The sequence below is a fragment of the Mirounga leonina genome, unplaced genomic scaffold (genome assembly GCF_011800145.1).
Source record: "Mirounga leonina isolate KUSES-001 unplaced genomic scaffold, KU_Mleo_1.0 Mir_154, whole genome shotgun sequence".
Taxonomy (NCBI): domain Eukaryota; kingdom Metazoa; phylum Chordata; class Mammalia; order Carnivora; family Phocidae; genus Mirounga; species Mirounga leonina.
Window position 1 is genome coordinate 41,021,207 of NW_023270389.1, and position 27,413 is coordinate 41,048,619.

Below are 27,413 nucleotides of genomic sequence, written 5' to 3' on the forward strand. Positions count from 1 at the left end.
ATCCTAAGTACCAAGAGGTCATTCCATAGTCAGACCCAAAATGTCTTCTCCAGGCTCATTTTAAATCATACTCATTCTCTTACATCCTCCATATTTCACCCACACTAGATTTAGATTATTTGCAGCTCCTCAAACACACCTTGTACTTTCCCACCCTCCTGGCTTTTCATTATCTTCCTTCAGCTTTGAATATCCTTGCATCATTTGCCTGACTTTTGCAACACTGTTTATTTATCCTTCTACAAATAACTCAAATGCTACTTCCTCTTATTTCCTACTGTTGGAAACATTCCCATTCCCCTTGATGTTCTCATAGTGCTTTGTTTATACTTCATTTTGAACTCAGATTTATCATTAATAACAAATGACTATTTCCGCTTACTATATTATAAATTTCTAAAGGGTGCCTTTGAATTATACTGTACTTAATACTTTCAGTGCCTAAAAATGATTAATGAACACTCGTTTTAATAGGAAGGACTTTATTTTAATAGGAAGGATTGTGGATAAGGCATGATACATCCTTTATTTTCTGTGCCTTTGGGAAACTAACCAAAATTTAAACTTTTTTGAATTAGATGTTTCATAACTTTTTCCCTGATAATTCCTGATTTCCTGATAATTCCTGATTCCTGTTTTTTCCTGATAATTCAGGACCATATTAATACCTATATTCTGGGAACACAAATAATATCATGATGACTGAAATTTACCAAAGAAGAATTTCATTAGAGAATATATGAAGCACTTAAGAGTGAAAAATACTAAATTATATAACAACATATGCAAATTATTTTTATTATTCTGCTTGAGTGTACTTTGTAGTGTTCCCAGCATTTGTATCTATAAACAACGTCTAAAAAAGGCAAAAATATCATGCTTTGTTTTGTGATTTGAGAGAAATTTGCTTTCGTATATGTCCTTAAGGATAATCAATCTGTTGCTTTCTGGCTTTTTATCTGGAATTAAAAGTATCTGATTGTATTCACAGTAAGTATAGACAAAATCTAAGTATATGAAGGAAATGTTCTAAGGTTAAAACCATCCAAGAATTTCTTGAAGCAAATGTAGCACATTTCTTATTAGTGGTGTTTCTCAATTTTTTTTTTTCATCTTTGACCCTAATCTGCCACCTGATGGTAAAAATTAAAATGACATCTTTTGTACTATTCAAAACCTCCATTGCAATTATTTGGATTTTTATGTATTCAGCATAGAGCCTCCAAAACTCAAATGCACATTTGTACAAATTTTATGTATTTGGTAAATGTTTGATGATTACTTTGTACTTCAGGAGAATCAGAGTTACTATTTAACGTCTATTAGACAGCGTTCATACTAGGGAGATTTGTTTAAAATCTTACTTCCTTTATGGTGCTGTATAAAGAATCTTTTTAAAATTAGTTTTATTTAATGTGGAATTTTACTTAAATCTCCAATTGTCTCTTTTACCTTTCCCTTTTCTTTCTTCAGAACGAGGTCACTCAGACACCATGGTATTCTTTTATCTTTGGATCGTGTTTTGTATCATCAGTTCCTGTTATACCCTCATCTGGGATCTGAAGATGGACTGGGGTCTCTTTGATAAGAATGCTGGAGAAAACACCTTTCTCCGGGAAGAGATTGTATACCCCCAAAAAGTATGTACAAAGAATGCTTGTATTTGTTTTAAAAACAACAACAAGAGCTCTGGTGTATCATCAGCTAAATCCTATTATGATGCATACCTAATCCCAACCTAATATATTGAGAAAAAACAACTAATTACCAAAAAATACTAATTCATTCTGTCAGCAAAAATGTCAGTTTTTTACTATCTGCTGGGCACTATAGAAAATAAAAAAGTTCTCGTTCTCAAAGAGGCCATAAACTATATTTAACAGGTAAGTAAACAAATTGCAATACAATGTGATAAAGTCTAGAATAGAGGAATAAATCACTTACTATAATTTATGACTTAATTTTGAACATGCAGTTTACTCTGTCTCACATGCCCTCTTCTCCCCCCTTTGTCTGCCTTGCAAACTCCTGTTTCTCCTTTTCTTATTTTAATTTTTTATTTATTTTCAATTGAAGTATAGTTGACACACAAATGTTACATCAGTTTCAGGTGTACAAGATAGTGATTCAACACTCTATGTTAGGCTACGCTCACAAGTGTAGCTACCATCTGTCACCATACAGCACTGTTTCAATACCATTGACTATATATTCCATGTGCTGTACTTTTCATCCTAGTGACTTATTTCATAACTGGAAGCCTATATCCTTCCACTCCCCTTCACCCATTTTGCCCATTCCTTTACCCCCCACCCCTCTGGCAACCATCAGTTTGTTCTGTGTATTTGTGGGTCTGTTTCTACTTTTTGTTTATTAATTTGTTTTTTAGATTCCACATATAAGTGAAATCATATGGTATTTGTCTTTCTCTTCTGACTTATTTCACTTAGCATTGTGCCTTGTAGGTCCATCCATGCTGTTGCACATGACAACATCTCATCCTTTTTTATAGCTGAGTTATAGTCCATTGTATGTATGTGTGTGTGTGTATATATATATATATATATGTATATACCTGCATCTTCTTTATCCATTCATCTATCAATGGACACTTGGATGGCTTCCATATCTTGGCTGTTGTAAATAATTCTACAGTAAAACAAAGGAGGGCAGATATATTTTCAAATTACTGTTTTTGTTTTCTTTGGGTAAATACCCAGGTGGAATTACTGGATCATATGTTGTTCTATTTCTTTTTCTTCATACTGTTTTCCACAGTTGACTATACCAGTTACATTCCCAACAACAGTGCATGAGGGTTCCTTTTTCTCCACATTGTCTCCGGTTCCTCCTTTTAAAAAGTCAGTTCAAGGGTTACTTTCTCTAAAAAGCCTTTATTTTTCTAAGCATATTTAACCATTTGTCCTAATCCCATTTTACCTTCTACAAACTTCTCTTAAAGCAGTTATCACATTGTATTGTAATTATCTGCTTAGGTATCCATATCCCTCACTGCCCAGCATAGTTCCTAGCATATAGTAGACTTAATATTTGTGGAATGCCTCAATAAATACTTGGCTGAGTGAGTAGTGCTGTGAAAGCACAAAGGAAAGGAAGTGCCTGACTCTCCTTTGGTGCATCAAGAAGGCTTCTCTTTTCATTTATTTCAACCAATATTTGTTAAAGTAAAGTACCAATTTAGTCTGAAAACACATGGATATTTCCTTAGGAATTATTTATATATGAATAAAAGGATAAGAGAGCCTAAATTAAAAAAAGACCAAGAGTATCATTACTCAGATAATGAAAGAAATTAAACAATGAACTAGGAATCCTAGTAAGTGAATTCTGATCTCAGGTGTCTCACTAACTAGCTACATAACTTTAAGCAACTGTACTATAGTATATTCTCTTCTACTAGATTATCTCTTGATCCTTTCCCAGTTCTAACGTTCTGTGATGAGGAAGGATGTATATAGATTGGGTCACTCATACTTCGTACTATGTCAGAATGTCACCAGTACCTCAAAACTGAACTTTGAAAAGTGTGTGAATATGTAATATTCAGTTGGTGAATAGGGAAAGCTGTTTTATTAAAGTGTGAGCACTAAAGATAGATGGTAGGAGAGTGGATACAAAGAATGATATGTAGGGTAACTTCAGATAAGTAAATGAAGACAGAAAGGAGGATATTAATTTACAGTGATCTTTTTTTTACGTAAGCTATAGCAATAATCCCAATGTGCAAATTTGGAATATATGACCAAGGCACTAGACATATCTTTATAAATCTCATTTGAAAAGAAAATCAGGGAGCACCTCAGTTGTTAGAGCACTCTTGATCTCAGGGTTGTAGGTTCAAGCCTCACATTAGATGTAGAAATTACTTTAAAAAATGTTTTTTTAAAAGAAAGAAAGAAAGAAAATCAGTAATGTTAAGTACAAGTCAGAGAGCAGACATGAGCTCAGGTAAATGATGGTCCTTTTGTGCTTACCAAAAGGTAAGCTATTGCCTCCTCATATTGTTCTTGCCTTACTGAGCACTATAATACATTTACTTCTCAGGCTGATTGCTCAGATGAATTGTTGATATTTTTATATAAATGTTAATCCATGTCTCCTTTTAAATAGTTCTAACTTACTGGCTTCTGTGTAATGAAATTAGTGAATAGAGTTTTTCATTCAGTTTCATTATTGCATATTTTCATAACCCTAGGAAATACAGTATATGGTTTCCTACATTATAATTTGCAAATTTATAAGAAAAATGTTCTGCTAGATCGCCACATCCCTTTTCATCTTAAAAAGACAAATATTGGGGGCGCCTGGGTGGCTCAGTCGTTAAGCGTCTGCCTTCAGCTCAGGTCATGATCCCAGGGTCCTGGGATTGAGTCCCACATCGGGCTCCCTGCTCTACGGGAAGCCTGCTTCTCCCTCTCCCACTCCCCCTGCTTGTGTTCCTGCTCTCGCTATGTCTCTCTCTGTCAAAAAAATAAATAAAATCTAAAAAAAAAAAAAAAAAAAAGACAAATATTGGAATAAAATTCATTCTACTTGAAAAAGAAAGAAGAGCTATTGGTGGAGTCCAGTGGAGGAGCTTCATTTAAAAATTAAGAACACAGTTAAATGAATCTTAAAATCAGTTCTTAGGGATTAACAGATCATATTGCTGAGCACCACATCCGGATCCAGGAAGTATTTTTGTTATCTCCATTTTAAAACTTAATTTTTCTCTGTCTCTTGACCTCATGTTAAGTGTATTCCTCCCAAGACTTTCACATTTTTGGTAACATCAAGCTCCCACATAGTCAACTGTGGATCATTTTAAGACTGACTCTTAAAGTAACATGAAATTGCAGTTCTTCACTGAGGCCTAATAATGAGTTCACTGGATGTGGATTTATCCAAAAACTGCATTATCGCTGTATTGAATGGATGGGGGAAGGAACAGGGAGGTATGTAAATATGTTAAAATCTTCATAAAATTGGGGCACCTGGGTGGCTCAGTCATTGTCTGCCTTCGGCTCAGGTCATGATCCCAGGGTCCTGGGATCGAGCCCCGCATCCGGCTCCCTGCTCGGCAGGAAACCTGCTTCTCCCTTTCCCATTCCCCCTGCTTGTGTTCCCTCTCTCACTGTGTCTCTCTCTGTCAAATAAATAAATAAAATCTTTAAAAAAAAAAAACTTCATAAATTTATCCTAATCAGCAGTGGATAACCTCTCCAGTTGATTAATCAAGATATGGCAATATACACACAGTATTTAGAAATATGAAGGATAAATACTAGGAGAGATAGCTACAAATTCTGAAATTGTTGGTCTCTAGAGAACGAGAAGAGAAGGTGGCAAGGAGACTGCTCTTTTTTTGTTAATAACCTTCTAACATGACTAGTATTCCTTTGTTAAATTTTGTAAAAGAAAAAAAAACATAAATGTGATGCTGTAAATACGTGGCTATTCTAGTTCCCATAAGATGTCACAGCCTTTAAATACATGTATTTAAAGAGCTGATTATCCAGAGATTAATAACAAACAAATCCATGGATTACAGTTCTAGTCTATTGGCAGTTTGTGTACTTAAAACTTTTGTGTAGCTAAAATTGGACTCCAAAATAGTGGGTGCTAGTACCTGAAAGAATTTGAATGCTGTCTTTCCCATGTAAAAATAGAACATTCCTTAAATTCAATCCATGTTTGTGATATCCAAGCTTCATTTTATTTAATGACCTCAAAAAACAAGGTAAAACTCCTTCAAATGCAGAGTAAGGCAATTTGAGAATGAAAGTGCAAATAACACAGTTCATTAATCTGCTAATCTTTTTTCTCTTGAGTCTTTATTAACATATGATGTACACATTAATATATAATCTCAATCAGATCAAGGATCTCATCTGGTTTATATTTCTGGGGTTTAGAAGAGAGCCTGGCATACAGTATGAGAATAAAATATATTTGTTAAGTGATTAATGAAATTCAATAAAACTTCATTTTGATATTGCACTATTTAAGAAAAAAACTAAATTGGTGAGATCTTTCTAAAATAGAAAATAAAAATAAAACCATTTTTCCTCTTTAGCCTGTGCTTGTTGATGGGACATATGTGAGTCTCGTTGCTGTGATAAAAATGTGCTTATTTGTGAGAAACATAATGGTAAGTGCACTCAATTTGCTTATTATTCCTTAGGCCTATTACTACTGTGCCATCATAGAGGATGTGATTCTGCGCTTTGCTTGGACTGTCCAAATCTCAATTACCTCCATGACATTGTCGCCTCATTCTGGGGACATCGTTGCTACTGTCTTTGCTCCCCTTGAGGTTTTCCGGTAAGCAAACTACCAAAAAGTCCATCGAAGTTTTTTTCCCTTAGAAGACACCCAATACTTACAAGTTAGAATTTATTAAAACTTATACTTAAAAGGCTTAAATTTCCCAACTTTTCTCAAACTTCTCATGGCATCAGAGTTGGAAATCCTCCTTGAAGGTCTAAGAGGTTAATTCTTACAAAGTTAAAAATACTACTAATGATGGCTTATAAGCTTTTTCTAGAATTGGGCTCCATTAGAAGGGTCATGAATGGAAATTGGGAGGTAAAAAGTCTTAATAGAAATTAAAATAAAAATCTTTTGAGAATCATTATTTGCAATTTGACATTCTGGGTTATTCAGGCAGCTTTTTCACTGGAAACAAAGGAAATGCCAGAGGAATTGTCTTTTAAATCTTCCTAAAGACATCAGTGATCTAACAAGATAGCCTAAAATCTGAGTAAAAGCAGATACCCCAAGGTAAGCGAAGCATTAAAGCTAATTTTGCTCTAAAGAAATTTGCTAAACCTAGAGACTTTTGAGATTCAGTTGTGATAACAAGTTCAAATTTGTTTGACCTAATAACATAGCTTGAAAATATGTAAAACAAAAGCTGATGTTGCTAAAAAGTAGTAGATAAATTTACAATTTTAGAGGAAGATTATAACATACTTTTCTCAGTAATAAACAAATAGTCCCATTAACCAACTTGACCTAATTGACATATACAGAGCACTGCATTCAACAACTAAATACACATTCTTTTATTTGCATGTAGAACATTTACCAAAATTAACCACGTGCTGGACCATAAAGTAAGTTTCAACAAATTTCATAGGATTAAAATCACAAAAAGATAACTGAGAATCCCCAAATGTTTAGAAATCAAGCAATACATGTCTAAATAACCCATGGGTCAAAGTTGAAATTGTAATGGAAATTTTAAAATATTTTGAGCATAATGAAACTGATAATGTGACAGAACAAAATGCAAGTTAAAGCCATGCCAAGAGGGCAATATGTAGCTTTAAATGTGTACATTGGAAAAATAAATAGCTTCAAGAAAATTTTAAAACAGCAAATCAAACCCAAACGAAAGTAGAAAGAAGGAAATACAAAGAACAGAGATTAATGGAATAGAAAATATAAAGTAGAGAAAATTAGGCCAAAGTTCTTTAAAAAGATGAATAAAATTGGTAAAATGTCTAAGTGTGACTGATGGAGTAAAAAAGGAAAAAATGCACAAATTACAAATAACAAAAATCCTCAAGATATTTTTTTAAAAGAGTAAGATGAGGGGTGCCTGGGTGGCTCAGTCAGTTAAGTGTCTGACTCTTGATTTCAGCTCTGGTCATGATCTTAGGGTTGTGAGATCGAGCCCTGTGTCTGGCTCCATGCTGGTCATGGAGCTTGTTTAAGATTCTCTCTGTCTCCCTCACTCTCTACCCCTTCCCCGCTCCCCTTCTCTTAAAAAAAAAAAAAAAAAAAAAGAGTAAGATGATTATTATGAGCAACTTTATGCCAATAAAGTAAAAAATTTAGATGGAATGGACAAATTCCTTGAAAAGCACTGTTTATTAAAACCAATAAAGAGATGGACATTAAAGAGGGCACGTGATGTAATGAGCACTGGGTATTATATAAGACTGGTGAATCACTGAACTCTACCTCTGAATCTGATAATACACTATATGTTAATTAATTGAATTTAAATTTAAAAAATAAAACAAGAAATATAAAATCTGATAGGTTTAGATCTATTAAAGAAATCATATTCATATTTAAATCCTTCTCACAAGGGGGGTGCCTGGGTGGCTCAGTAAGTTAAGCATCCAACTTGATTTCGGCTCAGGGTCATAATCTCAGGATCATGTGATGGGGCCCACATCAGCTCTGTGCTCAGCAGGGAGTCTGCTTGAGAGTCACTCCCTCTCCCTCTGCCCCCCCCCCCCCCCGCCATGTGCATGCACACAGGATCTTTCTCTCTCTCTCAAATGAATAAATCTTTTTAAAAAAATCCTTCTCACAAGGAAAACTGTAGGTCTGGGGAATTCCTCCAAATATATGAGGAGGAAATATCAGTTGTACATAAAACTCTTCCAGAGGAAAGAGGCAATAAAAGGAACACTTCCCAGTTTATTTTGTGCAACCAGCGTGGCTTTGATATCTAAACCTACGAGGACATTCCAGGAAAGACCAACCAGTCTGTCTCACGTAGAGTAATGCAAAACTTCTGAAGAAAATATTAGCTAATGAATCCAATAACATATAAAAAGCATAATACGTCACAACCAAGTTAGTTTCATTCTAGGAATGTGAGATTTAATATTCAAAATCATTTAACATTTAAAAATTAATCTGTGTTAACTCACCACATTAATAGAATAAAGGGGGAACATCCTTCATGTGTGTAGAAAATACCATTGAGAAAAAGTCAGTACATGTTCATGAATAATTCAAAGATTATCTACAAAAAACATAAATAAGATCATATTTAATGGTAAAACACTGTAAGTTCTCCCTTGAGATCAGGAATGAGATTATTATGCATGTTGTCACTTCGTTTTAACATCATACTGCAAGTATAGGTAGTGTAGTGGAGGGTGGGGAGGAGACAGTGTAAGAATGAGAAAGGAGGAGCACCTGGGTGGCATAGTCTGCTAAGCGTCCAACTCTTGGTTTGAGTTCAGGTTGTGATCTCAGAGTCGTGAGATCAAGCCCTGCGCTGGACTCCACTCACAATCTGCTTGAAATTCTTTCTCCCTCTCCTTCTGCCCCTCCCCCCAGCTTCCTTGCATGCATGCTCTTTCAAATAAATAAATCTTTTTTGAAAAAAAAGAATTAGGAAAAAAATAAAACTATTCATCCATGACATGGTTGCATATGCAGAAAATTCAAAAGAATTTACAGATAAGCTGTTATTTTAATTGTAGCTGTGTCCTTGAATACAAGGTCAATATAAATAAAAATTTAATGTTCTAAAAAACAATCCCAAATAACTAGAAAATGAAATTTTAAAAACCATACCATTTTGAATAGCATCAGAATATATCATATACCTAGGAATAAATTTAATGAATGATTATGTGTACAAAAATTGACAAGCCAGTTCTATAATTCATATGGAAATAGGACGAAGAATAGCTAAGACTAGGGGTGCCTGGGTGGCACAGTCAATTGAGCGTCCAACTCTTGGTTTTGGCTCAGGTCTGATCTTATGATTGTGAGATCGAGCCCCGCCTTGGGCTTTACGCTCAGTGTGGAGTCTGCTTGGGTTTTTCTCTCCCTCTGTCCCCCCCTCCCCTGCTTGCTTGCTCTCTCTCTAAAAATAAATGAATAAAATCTTAAAAAAAAAAAAAAAAAGGATAGAACAGCCAAGACTGGAAAGAAAAAAGTTAAAGGACTTATACTCTGCAATATCAAGACTTACTATATAGCTACAGTAATTAAGACAGTGTCTGATACTAGTGAAAGAATAGACAAATAGTCCACTGGAAAAGAATAAGGAGTCCAGAAACAGATTCACACATACATTGACACTACCTGATTTATGACAATGGGAAATGAATCTTGACTCTTATTGTATACTGTATACAGTATACAAAATCAGTTCCAGGTGGATTGGGGAACTAAATATGAAAGGTAATCAATAACCACTCTAGAACACAGGAGGGCGCCATAAAGGCAGCTTTGGGTGTGTGATAATATTATATTTTTTATTTCTGAGTGGTAATTACACAGTGTGATCACTTTATAATAAGTTGCCCACTTAATGATTTGCACAATTTTGTATATCTATGTAATACTTTAATTTAAATGCTTATTTTAAAGAAAGCAGCCTAAAAAAGGATTATCATCAAAGAAGTGAGTTAGGTTGACTCCTGACTTCTCAACAGTAACAATGAAAATCAGAAGTCATTAAAATGATATTTTCAGAGTGCTGAAAGAAAATAATGGTCTACCTAGAACTCCTTCTCCATGGAAAATATCTTTCACAAATGAAAATGAAATAAAGATATTTTCAGACATGTTTATAGCATTCCTCTGAGTCAGGTTGGGCACATCTATCACAAAGTCTGATAAAATAAGATGAAACCCAGAAACATTAAGATAAACCTGAAAGATAAAGGTTGAATCTGGAAACAGTGTACTTGTTGCTGTTAGTGCTCTTTCCCAATCATGTGTCAACCCTCTTCGTCTTCACTTTCCCAGATGTCTAGGTCTAGGACCTGAGACTCTCCATCACTACAAGACCTACGGCCCTCCCACTTCTTTCTCTTCCACATATGATGCTGCTTTATGAATTAAAAAAAAATTTTTTTTTCTAGTAAAGAAAACTCACTTTTTAAATTCTTGATTATTTCATTTCTCCTTTAAAAATTATTTGCTTAATAGTAGAAGCAGGTGTTCTATCACCCATGAAAAACAAAAGCAAAAAGCCTCCTTTGAATCTCCTTTCCTCCTCCAACTCTTGCCCATTTCTGTCTCCTTTACAGCAGAATTCTTCAAAAGATGTCTGTACTTGGTATCTCCACTGTCTCACTCCTCCCCCTTCTTCCTTTAATTCAACTCAAATCTTTTTTCCCAATACTCAAACTCAATTGCTTTTGTTAATAATCTACAATAACAACAGTAATAATAACAGTAATGGCAGCAAACATTCATGTATTGCCCACTGTGTGCCTGGCACCGTTCTAAACACTTTACGTGTATTAACTTAGGAATCCTCATAACAGTCTTATGAGGTAGATACTGTTACTGTCCCATTTTGCTAATGACACTGAAGCATAGGTTAAGTAATCCAAGGTCGTTATGCCTAGTAAATGGTGGAGTCATGATTTGAATCTAGACAGTCTTTCAGAATCTGTATTCTTGTATCATACTGCCTCTCTGTTTTGCTAAATCCAGCAGTCAGTTCTCTGTACCTACCTTACTTTACCTCTCAGCAAAGCCCTTTTTTCACTTCATTTCTCAGAAGCTATACCCTTACATCTTCCTAGCTGTTCCTTCTCAACTCCTTTACTGGTTCTTCCTCTTCCCAAATTGTAAATGTTGGACTGTTCCAGGGCTTAATCCTATGCCCACTTCTTGCCTCCACTTATATTCTTCCTAATCCCATGGCTTGTGCAGTTCTCCAGCCCTGGACTCTCCCTTGAACTGCAGACACATACCCATCTAGCCACGGGAATTTCCCCCTTTGCCTAGGCCATTCTGGTTCCCTCCCCACCCACCACCACACATCTTTTCCTGTTTTAATATTCTAACCCTTCATTCCTTGTTTTTATTTCATGAGTGGAAACTTGATATACGGGGAGGGTTACAGGTTACAATAGTAAGTTCAGATTTTATAAATAATTTGCCTACTTACCCCATTTTGCTAAGGCGATTTGTGTGGAACTTCTTCCGCCTGGAGAATGAGCATCTGAATAACTGTGGTGAATTCCGTGCCGTGCGGGACATCTCTGTGGCCCCTCTGAATGCGGATGATCAGACGCTCCTAGAACAGATGATGGACCAGGATGACGGGGTACGAAACCGCCAGAAGAACCGGCCATGGAAGTACAGCCAGAGCATATCCCTGCGCCGGCCTCGCCTCGCTTCTCAGTATGTATGCCTTCTGCTTCTCAGAGACGAATCTCCTTCAGGTTTTGGCCCTGGCTAACATTTAAACTAAGATGGTATGAGGTTGACCCACATGAAATTGCTGGCATTCAGCCATTTTTCACCTACAAGAAAGCAATAGCAGCAATTTCATATAATCCAACCTATAGAATGTCTGAACACATAGAGTAAAATGTCATTTATACATTAATTAATGCATTAAAGCTACAAATTTGACATTAAAAGTACACTGGGGAAAATTTGTTGGAGAATAATTTACTTGACACTTCAGTATGTTTTGTATACAAATAATTTTCAAGTTATAAACTTTAGGAATCCTGGCTCTGCCACTTGGCCTCTATGTAACCTTGACCAAATTACCTAATTTCTCTGTATTGCCCTTCATCTGAAAATTGGAATTAATATGATCCCTGCTTATAGAGTGGTTATGACATGGGATTTAGACCAGTTTCCTCACAGAAAGAGTTCTTATATATAAATAGCTTATATAAATATAAGTTATTATTATTTTTATTTTTTTACTGAAATAGCCACAACAGTATTTTTATAAGTCATTACCTTTGTGTGATCCTAAAAGGAACAATAAGTGTAGAATATATTGTGGCTGCATTTGGAACTTAGAGACAGTATTCACAGTGGATTGGAATGACGGGGAAGACTTAAGTTGAGCATGGGCAGTTGTCTAAAGGATAAGAGAGTGCTTGACTAGGACAGAGGCACAGTAAAGACATAGGGGTAGAAGGAAAGCCATGTGACTAGAACTATAGTAAAAAAAAATTTAGCTGAATGGATGAAGTATGATTGTAAAAGGCTGGAAAATACAAGCTTGATCATACATACAGGCAGGAAGGATTCAAAGAATGTTTTTCTTTTTTTTTTCGGAGAATGTTTTTCATGGAAGAATGACATGAAAGTAGTATTTTCATAAGTTTTAATGGCACTGTGCAAGATACTTTCGGAAATGGAACACTGAAGGCCAGAAGACCAACTGAAAGGCCACCACAGTATTCTGAAATATCAGACATCAAGGACTTGGGTTAGGATGCTTTACAATAGGACTAAAAATAATGTAATGAGATGGTAAAGGAAGTAAAAAATAGGAGGTGGTAATAGTAACCTATAGATATAGGAGAGCAGAGTAGAAATTGCCCAAGCTTCAAATAGAATTTGGAAGTTCTCTGAAGAGGACAAGGTAGAGAAAAGAAAAGCAGGGAGCTAAGCCTGAGGAAACACAGGCAAGAGAAAAAGAATAAACAAAAGGAGCAGGAAAGGAATGGCCAGGGAGGTCATTGGCAAGAACATCAAAACAAGCATGAGACTGTTGTAGTAAGGAAGCAGAGTTTGAAGAAGCAGGAGGGAGGGGGGTGCGAGGGATGGTGGGGTCAGCAAGGTAAGTGCCACAAAGGACTGGAGGACAGGAGGTCTCATTGAGCTACTAAATGTGAATGTCTTATCCTTGTTAGTCACCAGCAGAGGGCAATCTAAACATACACTATTTCAGCTTCAGAACCAGGGAAGCTCTTTGGAACTAGATTATTATGTTCAGTTTCAGGTGTTAAGTGGAAAAACACTGAGATACTAGATTGCAACCAGAGGAAGGTATTTAGAACAATGGAACAGGTTATGTGCAATGGAGAGAGCAGGAAATCTAAAATAAGAAGTTCTGAATTTGAGTACTGACTTTGGGACTCCTGCAGCCTTTAGCACATCCTTTACCTTTTTGAATGTTGGTTTCTACCTCTGTCAAGGGGGAATAATGATACCTACTTCACGAAGTACCACTTGTACCTCATAGGGCTTATGAATTGCAGATTATTTTAACATTATCAAATCCCGTTTTTCATCTAGTACAGGAATCTCTTCTACTGATTAGTTCATCTTATGCTAATGACAGTTGTCAGTGATAATGAAGTTTATAACTAGATGGGGCACCTAGTTTTATTGTTGGATGGTTATCGTGGTGGATAGCTTATGTTAGGCTGAAATAGGCTTCACTGTAACTTTTACCAGTTGATCCTAGCTGGGCTCTCATAACTTAGTCTCCTTCCTCTTCTACATCATACCCTGTCAACTTTTTGAAGACCACTGTCATGCCTCTCCTTAGGTCTTATCTTCTGCTGGTTTACTCACCTAGTTCCATGTGTACCTCAAATGGCAGTATTTCTATCAATGCTCATCATAATTCCTTTACTGATGCTTTTTGCATCCATTTTCTCACTTGATATTGACACTGTCTCCATGAAGTAGGAGTACTATTATGTGAAATGGGTATTATTATTCCTGCTTTATAGAGATGAAGATTAACACTCAAAAAGGTACATCAGGGCGCCTGGGTGGCTCAGATGGTTAAGCGTCTGCCTTTGGCTCAGGTCATGATCTCAGGGTCCTGGGATCGAGTCCCGCATCAGGCTCCCTGCTCCTTGGGAGCCTGCTTCTCCCTCTGCCTCTCTCTTTCTGTCTCTAATGAATAAATAAATAAAATCTTAAAAAAAAAAAAAAAAGGTACATCATACAAAGTCAGTACTCAAAACTCAGATCTTCTTTTTTTACTCAAGTAAATTAATATGCAGTGTTTTATTAGTTTCAGGTATACAATATGATTCAACATTTCTGTGTATTACTCAGCATTCATCACAATAAGTGTACTCTTATTTCCCCCCATCCTCCCACCCACGTCCCCTCTGGCAATCATCAGTTTGTTCTCTGCATGTAAGAGTCTGGTTTTTTTGTTTGTCTCTTTTTTTTTTCCCCTTGGTTTGTTCACTTGTTTTGTTTCTTAAATTCGACATGTGAGTGAAATCATATGGTGTTTGTCTTTCTCTGACTTATTTCACTTAGCATTATATTCTCTAAGTCCATCCATGTTGTTGCAAATGGCAAGATTTCATTATGTTTTATGGCTGATTTTTCTTATTACCTTCCTCTGGTTGCAGTCTAGTTTCTTAATGTTTTTCTAATAATACCCAAAATTGAGTATGAAACTCCGGGAATCGTCCATCGGGTACAGTATATAATGACCATTTACGATGTACTTTTAATGGTGATAAGATGGGAAATGTACCTAATACCGTGAACATGTTTGTATTTTAATAATGGACTCAATGCTTTTTTTCCCCCTTATTCCACTAGATCCAAGGCTCGTGACACTAAGGTATTGATAGAAGACACAGATGATGAAGCTAACACTTGAATCCTCTGAAGTCTAGATTAACATCTTTGGTTTTCCTACTCTACAATTCTTTCCTCGACCAACGCAACCTCTAGTACCTTTCCAGCCGAAAACAGGAGAAGACACATAACACATTTTCCGAGCTCTTCCAGATCGGATCCTATGGACTCCAAACAAGCTCACTGTGTTTCTTTTCTTTTCTTCTGGTTTAATTTTCATTTTCTATTTTTAAAACAAATATTTACTTCATTTTGCCAATCAGAGGACATTTTAAGGAACAAAAACATAGTATCTTATGGATTGTTTACAATCACAAGGACACAGATACCTATCAGGATGAAGAACAGGCATTGCAAGGACCCTCTGATGGGACGGTACCGAGATACCTCGGATTCCGCTGGGCCCGGTTTTGACTGGTTGAAACCGGACATTGATTTTTAAATTTTTTGTCAGTTTATGTGGAGATTTTTTCCTTTCCTTCATACCCAGCGCAAAAGCACTGGCCGCACTTGCAGGGAAAGTGCAACTTAGAGCAGTACCTTCATTCACGAAGCTACTTTTTAATTTGATGTAACTTTTCTTATTTTGGGGAGGGTTGCTGGGTGGGTGGGAAATATGATGTATTTGTTGCATATAGTTTTCTCATTATTTATGAAACTTAACCATAAAAGAATGCTATAACTCCTGTGCAGTGAAGGTGGTAACAGGGAAAGAAGACGGGAAGCTAATGTCGGACAGCATTTGAGGGTTAGTCCACAGTACCTCTTTCATGAGACAACTTGCACCAGTTTGACTTTTTCTTTTCTTTCTTTTCTTTTTTTTTTTTTAATTTTTAAGCCAAAGTTTTATTACTGATTTTTTAAGTTGCTGCTGCTTTACAATCCTGAGCATGTCTTTCATAACAAAGCATCTGTATACTTCCACATAACCGGCTGAAATTTCTTAAGGGCCAGATGCTTTTTTTTTTTCTTTTTCAAGGAACAAAAATGTGGAATATATTTGCCCATACTCCCAACCATAACAACTGAAGTTATGCCTTATTGAGCTTCATTATTTAGGGTAATTGAAGCATAACCTTTACTGACTCTGAAGGAGAAGATAAAGCTATTTCAGAAACTCCCTATACCCTATTGGATAGTTTTCCTTTTGAAGTCACTTGCTTTAGCCAGAATTTGATCAAATTAAAAGTCTGTCTTGGGGAAACCATATTTGCGAGAGCAAAGAACAAACTATCCTTCTTCTGTCACATTACATGAATAAAACAGACCTTGGCAGCCATTTCTCCCAGCAGTTTTAAAGGATGAACATTGGATTTCATGCCCTCCTATGACAGAAAATCTTTTAAGATTTTTTTCGGTCTAAACTTGGTCATAAACAAAAGGTATATTTCTTATAGACATTTCAGACTTTCATGGTCTATGCACAATGCCCATTTTTACTTGGTCTAATTTCTTTCCTACGTTCCTAAGTCATCCATATAAGCCCCAAAACCTTAAAGGATTTTGCTTCCTTGAGTGTAGTTGGCATTAAATTGAGCATTTCATTATCTAGCAAAATTAATATAATACCAGGAAAAAGTGAAGTATGTTTTAATCCTCCCATCCCCCCAGATCCAGATGAAGATTCTAACATCAACATCAGTGGATTCATGAAAGTAAATCACTTCTGTCATTTTCAGCTTAATCTTAGGCAAAGAGACAAATGAGTGGAAGGGCAGCTATTATTATCACTTAACTTAGTCTTGAAAATATATGGCTACTGCCCCTTATAATACCCCTTTGGCCAGCAGCTCTTCTGCCTTGTATTGCAAGTCTTCACTCATACCTGTAAAGTTACTGTTACTACCAAAATTCTATCAATTAACTGACAAATAGTTCATTTTTCAAGGAGTTTATTCCATTTTTATTCTGACAAGCTTCCAAAGTTTTTTTCCCTTTCCAAATTGAGATTTTTTTTCTGAAAAATCATACAAATTTTTGGCTTTTGTTGTTTTTTTATGTTTTGCCAAGCATGTTCCTTGGCCCAAAACTGAAGAGGAAAAGTTTAATTACTTTTTTTTAGTTTAAATAAATTAAATAATTTATAATAATCAGTGGTAACAATTTAGTGACCCTTAATAGATTAAAGGTTGCATTATTTATACTTGGGATTTTTTTTCTAACTATTTTGTTTTGTACTTTAAAACTATGGGGGAAATATCACTGGTCTGTCAAGAAATAACAGTAATTATTACTGAGTTGGATAAGTCCAGTGGACCAGTCATTTCTTGTACAAATAAAACTGGTGGTACTAATGTGTATCCAGAACAATTTGAATTGTCAACTTCATTTTCTATTAGTAACACTATATACTGACACACATAAAATCTTATAGTTGACTTCTAGTATTTGAACTCCCCACTGTTTTTCTTTCAGTGTATCCTATGGCCAATTTGATTTTTCTTCAACTGTTACGATTCTAGGCCCTAATCAGTATTATTTTTTCATAGATAATACAGTGTTAGAATTTGTTCCTTTTCTGATGTGTTTGTCCTGTTGGCATAGTCTATTTAAGAATGATAAGACTTATGTAACTTTCAGCTTACCATGACAGATGCTCAAATAAGTATTTAAATACACAGCTTTATGTGCCTGGTAAAGCTGTAAAGAGAAAAGAGGATTTTTCCTCATCAAAAGCAGTTTGGGAGACAGAGTAAACATTTAAATTTTCTTCCTTGAAAAAAAGGCAATGTGCATTTTTCTCATCTAAGTTTTAAATGCTCTAGCAGTTGCCAATGCTATGTCCTACCTAATATTTTATTGGAGATATCTGTATACTGAAACTCTCAGAACTCTTAGGAAATTAATATCAGAGTCATTTTAAAGAAGCAGCAATCTAACCAAAGGTAAAACTTTATCTGATTTTAAGTTGAGAAATTTTAGTTTTATTTGAGAATCAGTTTATATCATCACTTTAAATACCCACCAAAGGAATAAAAAGGAAGTATTAAATGAAAGAATAAAGTCATTGGTGTGTAGAGAAATCAGAAGACAAAGAAAAGTGGCTTATTTTCTACTCACAAATATGCACCTCTACTTACAGCTGCCTATGCAATTAAAATGGAATCCTTGATGAGTTCATACCATATAGAGAGACAATAGAATGATCAAATTTAAGTCATTAATTAGGTTATATTGGTAATTTTTAAGATTGGAAAGAAGTTGAAAACCCATATACAACTTTCTTTTCCAGTGTCTCTCATTTTTCTCCTTAAGAAGGCTGCTTAACTTCAGAGTCAGAAGCAATGATGTGAGAGAAGGCCAGTCAGTAACAGTAACCTATATGGACCCTTAAAGAAGGAAAATGGGGCCTGGCCCCCAGGATCTGCAACTCCCCAAAATTTTCAACATGGAGAGTTTTAAGATTTTAATAGATTTTACTAGAAGTAAGTTGTTGATCTATGGTATCCTTCCACCATGTTTTGACCAAAGTACATTCATGATAACTACAGAAAGTTCATCCTTTAAGAGGTGAACTAAGGCAAGTTAAGAATAAAAAACAAGTAACCTATTACTGAGTTGTACAGGCATCAGATGAACAGACATTTAGGTAAAGAAAAATAAAATGATTGTGGAGATAGCAGAGAAGAGCGGGAAGGTGTTGGATTGTGGCAGCAAGAAGCAGGGCAGTTAAAAAGTGTGTGAAATCAGTGGCATTGGTCATGCCTCGCTGCCTCTCCTTTAGTGGTTATGTTGTTGGTAGAGACCTGCCTTTATTTTCCCATCATTTTTTTCTCCCATTATTTTGCATTATTCAGGAAATAATGCCCAAATGCAATTTCCCAAGCAATGACTAGGAAAACTTCTTAACTTAAGGAAACTAATTTAGAAAATAACCTTATCCATGGCATTATTTTATTCAAAAACTTAAAATTCTTGGAAGTGATTGCACTGTTTGGTAAACAAATTTCAGAATACAGTTCTCCTTAATTTGCATGAAATTTGCCTGTCTCAGAAAATAAGTACTTCTTGTTATATAACATATTTAAATTTTTTAAATTAAGATTCCTTCTCAGATTTAAAAAAAAAAAATCATGTTGAATCTATGGCTTTTTCAACTACAAAATTGCCACACTTTTCTCAGATCTAATAAATAAGCCAGGATCATTACATATAAGATCTAGTCACTAGGTTAAGACAATACAAGTTACGGTAGACTTCAGAAAAAGGTGAAGAAGAATAAGTCAGATTTATCAGCCTTGTTCATTTTATGATGCATAAATTTTATTTTTATTTCTTGCTTATGATGATTAGGAGAGTTAAAATGAGATTTTACAAATACTTAAAAACATTTCTACATTTCAGATATCAGTCTTGATAGTAAATCTTAAAAGCTAACTTTCTGCATTACATTTTCAATCTGTACAGTGTCAGAGCACATGTGGGATAGAATTGATTATATTAGAGCGTAAGAAATTTGTAATGGTCAGTGCTACAGACCAGTGATTTAACCAGCATTAAACCACATTCTACTCACCACACATGAAAAAGTAAAATCATCTCATTAGATTGGAAAGAGCTTAATTTAAGCAATATGAGAAGTTTGGGAATGGAGATGAGCCTCCTGACTGGTACACTTAATAATGGCCTTTCTTGTATGAAATTGACAAAACTCTGATACTGAGTTACCCCTTAAAAACAACCTTCCAGAATGTATTTGCTTACTTACAGTGGAAGAGGAAGTGAGAGGGACAAAACTGAAGTGAAAAGAATCATTATACTAATTTTCATCTAAAATACGTTTCCTTGTAGCAGACCTTTGGTTTATTTTATTAGTATATCAAAGCCACCTTCAGTTTTTTTATGGTGCCATCAACCTGAGGAGGACAATCAAATAACCAATTGTTTGCCTCGGATTCAGTGTGTCTGCTAATTACAGTCTCATCTTGTATACCTTCAAAACCAGTTACTTGACTCTACTTCCACCATATTACCTTAGTTCTTCTATGCCACCACAAATCAGAGAGAAGACTTACTACCAGAAAGGTGTGGATTTATAAGAAAGAGCAAGGATTCCATCTCACTAACCAAACTTCCTGATGTTCCTACCCAGACTTCCCTGATTGTCCTGTAACACCAGCATGGTGGGAATAGGGAGAAAGATTGTGGGGAATCCTGAAAGAATCCTGTAATTGATCATGACATTGTTATTCTTTTGAAGTGTAAAGTAAAATTGTGAGCCACTCACATTTGCAAAAAGAGCATAATTGAAGCTTTATCACATTAAGATTAATTTCTTGCTATATTCTGGATTAGCACAGAAGCTTGTATCAATGAAGACTATTTAGGAGGAGAATAGGGTGTAAAATGTATCTGTCTTTTCAAACCCTCTCCCTCTACTCATGTTTCCTTCACCCCCTACCACATTGTGTTGGTCAAATGATACTATTCTATGAAACCCTGAGCTATAGTTGTCAAAAGTAACTATGGAATGTGATTAGTCCTCTGTGGGTGCTTCTTTCCCTCTTTTTTCTCCCTTGCTTTCTTTCTTACTCTCTCCACTCTGGTAAATGGAAAAGGTGACGTCAAAGAATTGATGCTTGCTTGGACTCATGTTGTATCTGTGACTATGCTATTAGCTGTCTCCTTTTTCCTTCTTATATGGGTAGAATTCTTAAAATGTGTGGAGTTCCCTTCTTGATAAGTAGGTTAAATGCACAATGTGGTACTGTTTTATAGTTTCTAGATGGTTGTATAAAGCAAAAAGTTAATGTGGTTATGTGTTTTTAAAAGAAAATAAGTGATTGATTACAAACTCTGTCCTTTTTTCATTATTACAAGCTCTGTTTTCCAACAGTTTGCTGACTCCTTTGTCATTGGCGAATGGCTCGTGTGATTGCGTGTTTTTCTCTCTGGGTTTCTTGGATTCCTGAATATGATTCTTCTTAAGACTAACATATATAGGAGTTTAGGGCAAACATATTTCAAGGATGAAACATTTTCTAACTCACTAAATTAAAAAATAATCTTAAATGGCCTTTTGTCTTTAGGTAGTATTAGGCATCTAATGGATTGATACAACAGCTCATTTTTTTCTACTCACACAGAATCGTAAGTATTATGTGAATAGTATGTTTAGTTGTGTTTTGGAGAGCTGGACTCCTGTTATCACTACATATCCATGTAGAGAGGGGACAGTAGCTATAGGATGATGAGATTGGATGGCTTTTCTAAGTGTCACTGATGCCTACAGAAGGATAATGAACAGCTGAGGGCAAGTATCAGGCACCTGAAAGCCAGATATGGAAACAGAGGGCCTCTTTAGTTGCATACAGTATTCTCATTTCCTACAGTAGGAGACAACGGGAAAGAAGAGAAAATGAAGACCAATCAGGACTTTAAATAGAGTAGCAGAATTTCAAAGACAGACAACCAAGGCAGGTCTGTTATGCAAGGTCAGGGTCCTCATTGGGAAAATCGTACACATCAGATGCAACATCTAGTTGGATCCCCTCCCCGCGAAAGATTTTAACTCCACAAGCCCCTGGGCAAAGTCTGAATCTATAGACCTATTTCCCCATAATCCTCACTAGCACTCCCCATCCCTACTCCAAAATGGGAAATATTAAAGATGCTTCTCTTGTGCAAGACAACACATGGCACCACTCAGGATCCTCATAACTCAGCTGGGGACATGCTGGGCCAGTTAAGGGAAGATAGGGACTATACACTAAAAGAACCATAAGATAGTATACAGGTACTGATAGGAGTTGGAGGAGATCCTAAGAATGAAGAAAGGAGCCAGAATATAAGATTGAGAAGAATTTTTGACTTGGAAGTGCTCCACAAGATACAGAATTTAATTCTCTAGCAAAGATTCCAGGAGTTGGTGCAAACTTGTTACTAGCATGGCTCCTAGAAACATGGAAAAACTGATGGCCAATGTTGAGCAGAGTTAAAATTCCAGAATTGCCTTGGCAGACAGTGAAGGGTGGAGCTAAAAGTCTCAGGGAAGTGGGAATGGTGGATATACTGTGGCTGGAAGGCCAAGAGGACACACCATGGACAAAGGTCCTGAAGCATACACTGTTCAGAGGTGCACTACCATCACTAAAAATTCAAAGATGACTCTTCTATAAAGACATCACTACAGAACAATGTTGGCTGATAGCAACGGGGATGATAGGACTCTGAAACAACAGAGCCAGGTGGCGACATAAAACCACCCAAAGCCAGGAAGTCACAATCACTCCTGACTGCAAGGTCACAGTGGCAGCTGAGAGGGTCAGAACCACAGAGAGTTACGAGAATAATTCTGACAACAGAGTCCCTAGAGACAAAATAGATGGGCAGTTACCCAGCTTGTACTACTGAGCTTATACTAGCAGAAGTCAATGATGGACAATTTCAAAGCTGAGGCCGTTGCCCTAATAAAAAGTCACAATCCCTTGCCCAATTTCTGAAGCTGACCGCGCCAGTTTTCAGACCCAGAACTGCTGACAGAAGAGATGGCTGGGTCCACAGGAGGGAAAACACTGCAATATCATGGCAAGTATACACAATAATGATTAGGAAACTACACATTAGGGTAAAGGGAATACCCAGATATTTGAGGATGGTTGAACATAGGGCATGAGTTGTCACTGATGGCCCAAGACCTGAATTATCATGGCCCCCATGTTAGAGTGGGTCCTATGGGGGCCAGATAACAAATGTAGTCCTGACCAATGTCCAGTTTACAGAGATCCTCAGCTCCCATGGACCCACTCAGTGGTCAGTTACTCAGTCTGCTAATATATAACTGGAATGACCTGTTTGGCAGTTGGTCCAACCCCACTTTGCATCCTTGGTCTGCAAAATAAGAGCTATCATACTGGAAAAGGCCAAGTGCAAGTCTCTCAAATTAACCTTCCCCCCCCCCCCCAGGCATAAATAAATGTAAAGTCATATTGTGGGGAGAAGATAATAGAGATGTATTACCACATTCTATTCATCTCCTCCTCTCAATTCTTACTAGTTTGACCAGTCTGGTCCCTGAAGGAAACCACATGGAGTAGGAAGGGTCACTAAACTATCACAATCTCAAGTATAATAACCCCAGTTGCAAGCAGAGTGCCAGGTGTGATATCTTTGTTAGACCGGATCAATACCACCTCAAGTGTATAGTTTACAACCATTGACTGGGTGAAGGCATTCTTTTTTCTTTCAGTCAAAACAAAAGATCAGAAACAATTCACATTTCCATGGAAATAATAGACCTTAATAGTTTTGCTCCAAGGCCATATTGAGTTCAATATTTGTACCAGTTGGACATCCACAGAATAACACCTTTATTTCATCAATGATATTATATTGATAGGGTCAGATGAGCAAGAGGTGGCTAGCTTGCTGGAGACCTTTATAGAAGACGTGTGTTCCAGAGGGTCGGCACTAACCCCTGCAATAATTCAGGAGCCTACCACAACTCTAACCTTTTCAGAAGGCCAGGAATCAGGTCCAGTAACAAGGACATCTGCAAAACAAAAGACAAATTATTGCACCTTGTACCTCACTATGAAGAAGGAAACATGCCTGGTAAGCCTCTTCAAGTTCTTGAGTCAGCATATTCAATACCTAGAGAAACTATTCTAACTCATGCATCTTGTGACATAGAAGGCAGCCAACTTTGAGTCCCAGAGCAGAAAAGACCTCTGCAGCCAGCTCAGGCTACCATGCAGACAATCCAGATCCATATGCTCTGACAGACCTCATGGGATTAGAGGTACGGTGGTAAGTAAGGACACCACGTGGAGTTTGTGGCAAGCTCCAGTGAGGGAAAATCACAATGCAAGCCCCCAGGGCTCTGCTGCAAGGCCATGCCATCTGCACTGAAGAATTGTATGCCTTTGGAAAACAACTCCTAACCTGCTAGTAGGCCCTGGTAGAGAGAAAGTCACCAAGTAACTTTGTGGCTAAAACTGCCCATCAAATGCAGGGTCCTCTAAGACCCAATGAGACTAGCTCAGCCACAGTCCATCATAAAGTGGAAGTGGTACCTCCAGGATTGAGTACCAACAGGATGAGAGGGTACAAGCAGGCTGCATGAGCAGGTAATCCAGACCCCCTCTCATCTACCACGATTGCCCAGGAGGTCCTCTTCCTGGGCACATCTCTGGCAGGACGAGGCATCCTGTAAGACCAACTGAAAGAGGAGGAAAAACCCCGGGTTGTTTCATGGATGGGTCAACTCTGTATGTGAGTGCAAGCTGAAATTGGATAGAGTTACACTACAACCTCACACAGGGAGGGGGTGGGGGGCGGGGTGCTTAAAAGACAGTAATAAGAGAAAATCCTCCCAATATTCAGAGCTGTGAGTAGTGCACTGGGTCACCCACTTAGTGTAGAAAAAAGAAGTGTCCCAAGGTTAGAATATATAGTGGCAAATGGCCTGGCTAGCTGATGAGGAAAAACAGGAAAATTAGGGATAAGGGGTCTGGGATGGAGGTATGTGGATGAACTTAAAGAAGTGGACCTGAAGGAGAAAAATCTTTGTATCCTATGTTCAAATCCCCAGAGAGCATCTACCATTGGTGAAGAACTAAATCAAGTAGACAGATGACTCAGCCCACTGGCCTTAGCCAGCCTCTATCACGGGCCACTCCAGTGTCAGCACAATGGAAACGTGAACAAAATGTGGGAGCAGAGATGAAGGTTATTCATGGGCCAACAGCATAGACTCTTACTCACCAAAGATAATTTGGCTCTGTTGCCATTAAAGTTGTCCTGCCTACAGCAGCAACCAACAGAGTCCCCAGTAGAGCACCATATTGATTGGTCTTCCTCAAGAGACAAACCAGCCACTTGGTAGCAGTTTGACTACATTGGGCCCTTTCCATCCTGGAAAGTTCAGAAATCTATTCTTTGTTCTCAGAAGAATAGGTACATATTCAGGTCATGGGTTGGCCTTGCCTTTCCTGACCACAGAGACTCAACCAGCACCACCATATGAAGGTTTATAGAATGTTCCATCCACTGACATGGGAAGATTATGTTTGGCACCCAGGTGTAGAAAAAATGTGTTTCAGTGGACACTATGCATCATTTATAACATACCTTTCCAGATTATCAGATTCTGGTCGTGTTCCTCATCTTCAAGTTATTTTTCAACATTTTGATAAATTGTAGGTAATTATATGTAAATTCTGTCTTGTCTTGTGGTGATTTTAATTGACTTATTTCCCACTGCAGAAAAAATTTTTATCTCTACTTGCAATTCATCCCAATATCGCTTAATGCCAATATGCTTGTGCTCTTTTGACTTTCTTAAATTTTGTATATATACACATATCTCATCCATCTTTGTGTCTGAGAGTCCTAATTTTTCTTTTCTGAAAAAAAAATTACCTTTTAACAACAGGTGACTTGGGCACCTTTGGTGCTCTCTTGCCCAACAGTGACAGTAAATGGAGAGCTATAGAAACCTCAGCTTGCAAAGGGGCTCAGGTCCCCTAGAGATGAGGTCTCGGTCGTATCAGACTAGCCTGTGAAGCCAGGAGAAACGGTAACCGATGAGGAGAGGCTTCTAGAACGGATGAGCGTCAACTGTGACCGAGAATCCAACTGCACCATTCCGGGCTGGCTCATCCTACTAACTTCCCCCTTCTGAGTTTCTTGGGAAGAAATGACCTGAGCCATTCGGGAAGAACTGCTGCCAGAACATGTAGGGAAAACAAACTGAGTGGAACAAGGAGTGAACTATAGTGCTCACAGAAACACACCGTCCACACCTCTTTCCAAGGAAGGACTTGTTTCATAGACATGGGGTACGGCTGTGGGGGCCCCGTAAGCAGGGTCGGACAGCTCCTTCAGGGTCTCCCTCGGTGGTGGAGAGCTGCTGCACCCAAAACCATGCCCTTCCTGGGGCAATGCACATTCCGTGACTAGACAAATCCACATAAAGGCGCAGCCATCTTGTCCCCACACACAACGCTCAGAGGGACGATGTTCGCTCCAGAGTTCCATGCTGGGTCGGCCAAGGTTTTGTCAGCCTTGCGCTGCAGTTCAACTTCTCCCTGCCTCACCCTGCTTCTCTCCCTTACTTCCACAGCTCGTCCACCCCCAAACTCCCTCTCACTGCCTTCTTTTGGAAAATCTACCCTGAAGTGCTAGTCCCCTTGCTTCTAATCCTTCTTCCCGCTACAGTCTGGAACGTTGTTTGGTTTTGTTTTTTTTTTAAACACCCACCCGACCATGTCATTTCACCAGTGACTCAAAATCATCAACGACTTATTGGACCAGGTTATTTATTCTCCTGTGTATGTCAGGAGATCTGAGAAGTCAAAAACTGTACTCTTGGGGCACCTGGGTGGCTCAGTGGGTAAGCCTCTGCCTTTGGCTCAGGTCATGATCCCAGGGGTCTGGGATCGAACCCCGTGTCGGGCTCCCTGCTCAGCGGGGAGCCTGCTTCTCCCTCTCCCTTTGCCTCTGTCACTCCCCCTGTTTGTGCTCTCTCACTCTCTGTCAAATAAATAAATAAAATCTTTAAAAATAAATAAATAAAATTGTACTCTTTTCTGTAATTTTAAACGTTACCTACAATCAGCTCTGTGCATTGTAGGACACGAGGCCCTTTGGAATCTGACCCATCTGCTGGTCCACCCTCATCTCTCTCTCTCTTCAAAATGGAAGCTCCAGGAAGGCATGTCTCTCCGCCTCTGTGCCTGAGGCTGATTCTGCAGAGAATTCTCCCCTCTTGTTCTTCACCTGCTCAGGCAGTGCCAGGAAGCTCTACTTCACTCCTTCAAGAAGACTACCACACCCCTATATTTATCCCACCAGTAGCCCCCCCATTAGAGTGCTCCTTGCCTTTTTTTTACTTTTTAAGTTGAAGCATAGTCAACACACAATGTTACATTAGTTTCAAGTGTGTAACATAGTGATCGGACAACTCTACACATTATGCTGTGCTCTCCCCAAGTGTAGCTGCCCTCTGTCACCACAAACACTATTACATTATCATTGGCCAGTGCCCGCTTCAGCAGCACATATACTAAAATTGGAACGATACAGAGAAGATTAGCATGGCCCCTGCGCAAGGATGACACACATTATCATTGGCCATATGCCTTATTTGTACCTTTCATCCCTATGACTTCTTCATGCCATGACTGGAAGCCCATACCTCCCACTGTCCTTCACCCATTTTGCCCATCCGCTCACCCCCTCTTCTCTGGCAACCATCAGTTTGTTCTCTGTATTTAGGGGTCTGTTTCTGCTTTTTTCATTTGTTCTCTTGTTTCTTAGATTCCACACAGAAGTAAAGTCATGGTATTTTTCTTCCTCTGACTTACTGCACTTAGTAT

At 37.6% G+C, this 27,413-nt stretch overlaps 1 protein-coding gene and 1 non-coding gene across 2 annotated transcripts in view; both read left to right on the forward strand.

The window, feature by feature from the left end:
• Window positions 1-20,928, forward strand: part of XPR1 (xenotropic and polytropic retrovirus receptor 1) — a 242,984-nt gene extending 222,056 nt beyond the window's left edge. Inside the window, exons 12-15 of the mRNA XM_035010567.1 lie at window positions 1,474-1,640; window positions 6,185-6,324; window positions 11,686-11,907; window positions 15,055-20,928. Of these exons, the coding sequence (XP_034866458.1) occupies window positions 1,474-1,640; window positions 6,185-6,324; window positions 11,686-11,907; window positions 15,055-15,115 (590 nt within the window). The 3' untranslated portion in view covers window positions 15,116-20,928. The remainder of the gene's footprint in view (window positions 1-1,473; window positions 1,641-6,184; window positions 6,325-11,685; window positions 11,908-15,054) is intronic.
• Window positions 20,929-27,076: 6,148 nt separating this feature from the next.
• Window positions 27,077-27,183, forward strand: LOC118014649. Its single transcript, XR_004680340.1, has one exon. It is a non-coding gene; the product is annotated as a U6 spliceosomal RNA (small nuclear RNA).
• The last annotated feature ends 230 nt before the right edge of the window (window positions 27,184-27,413 follow it).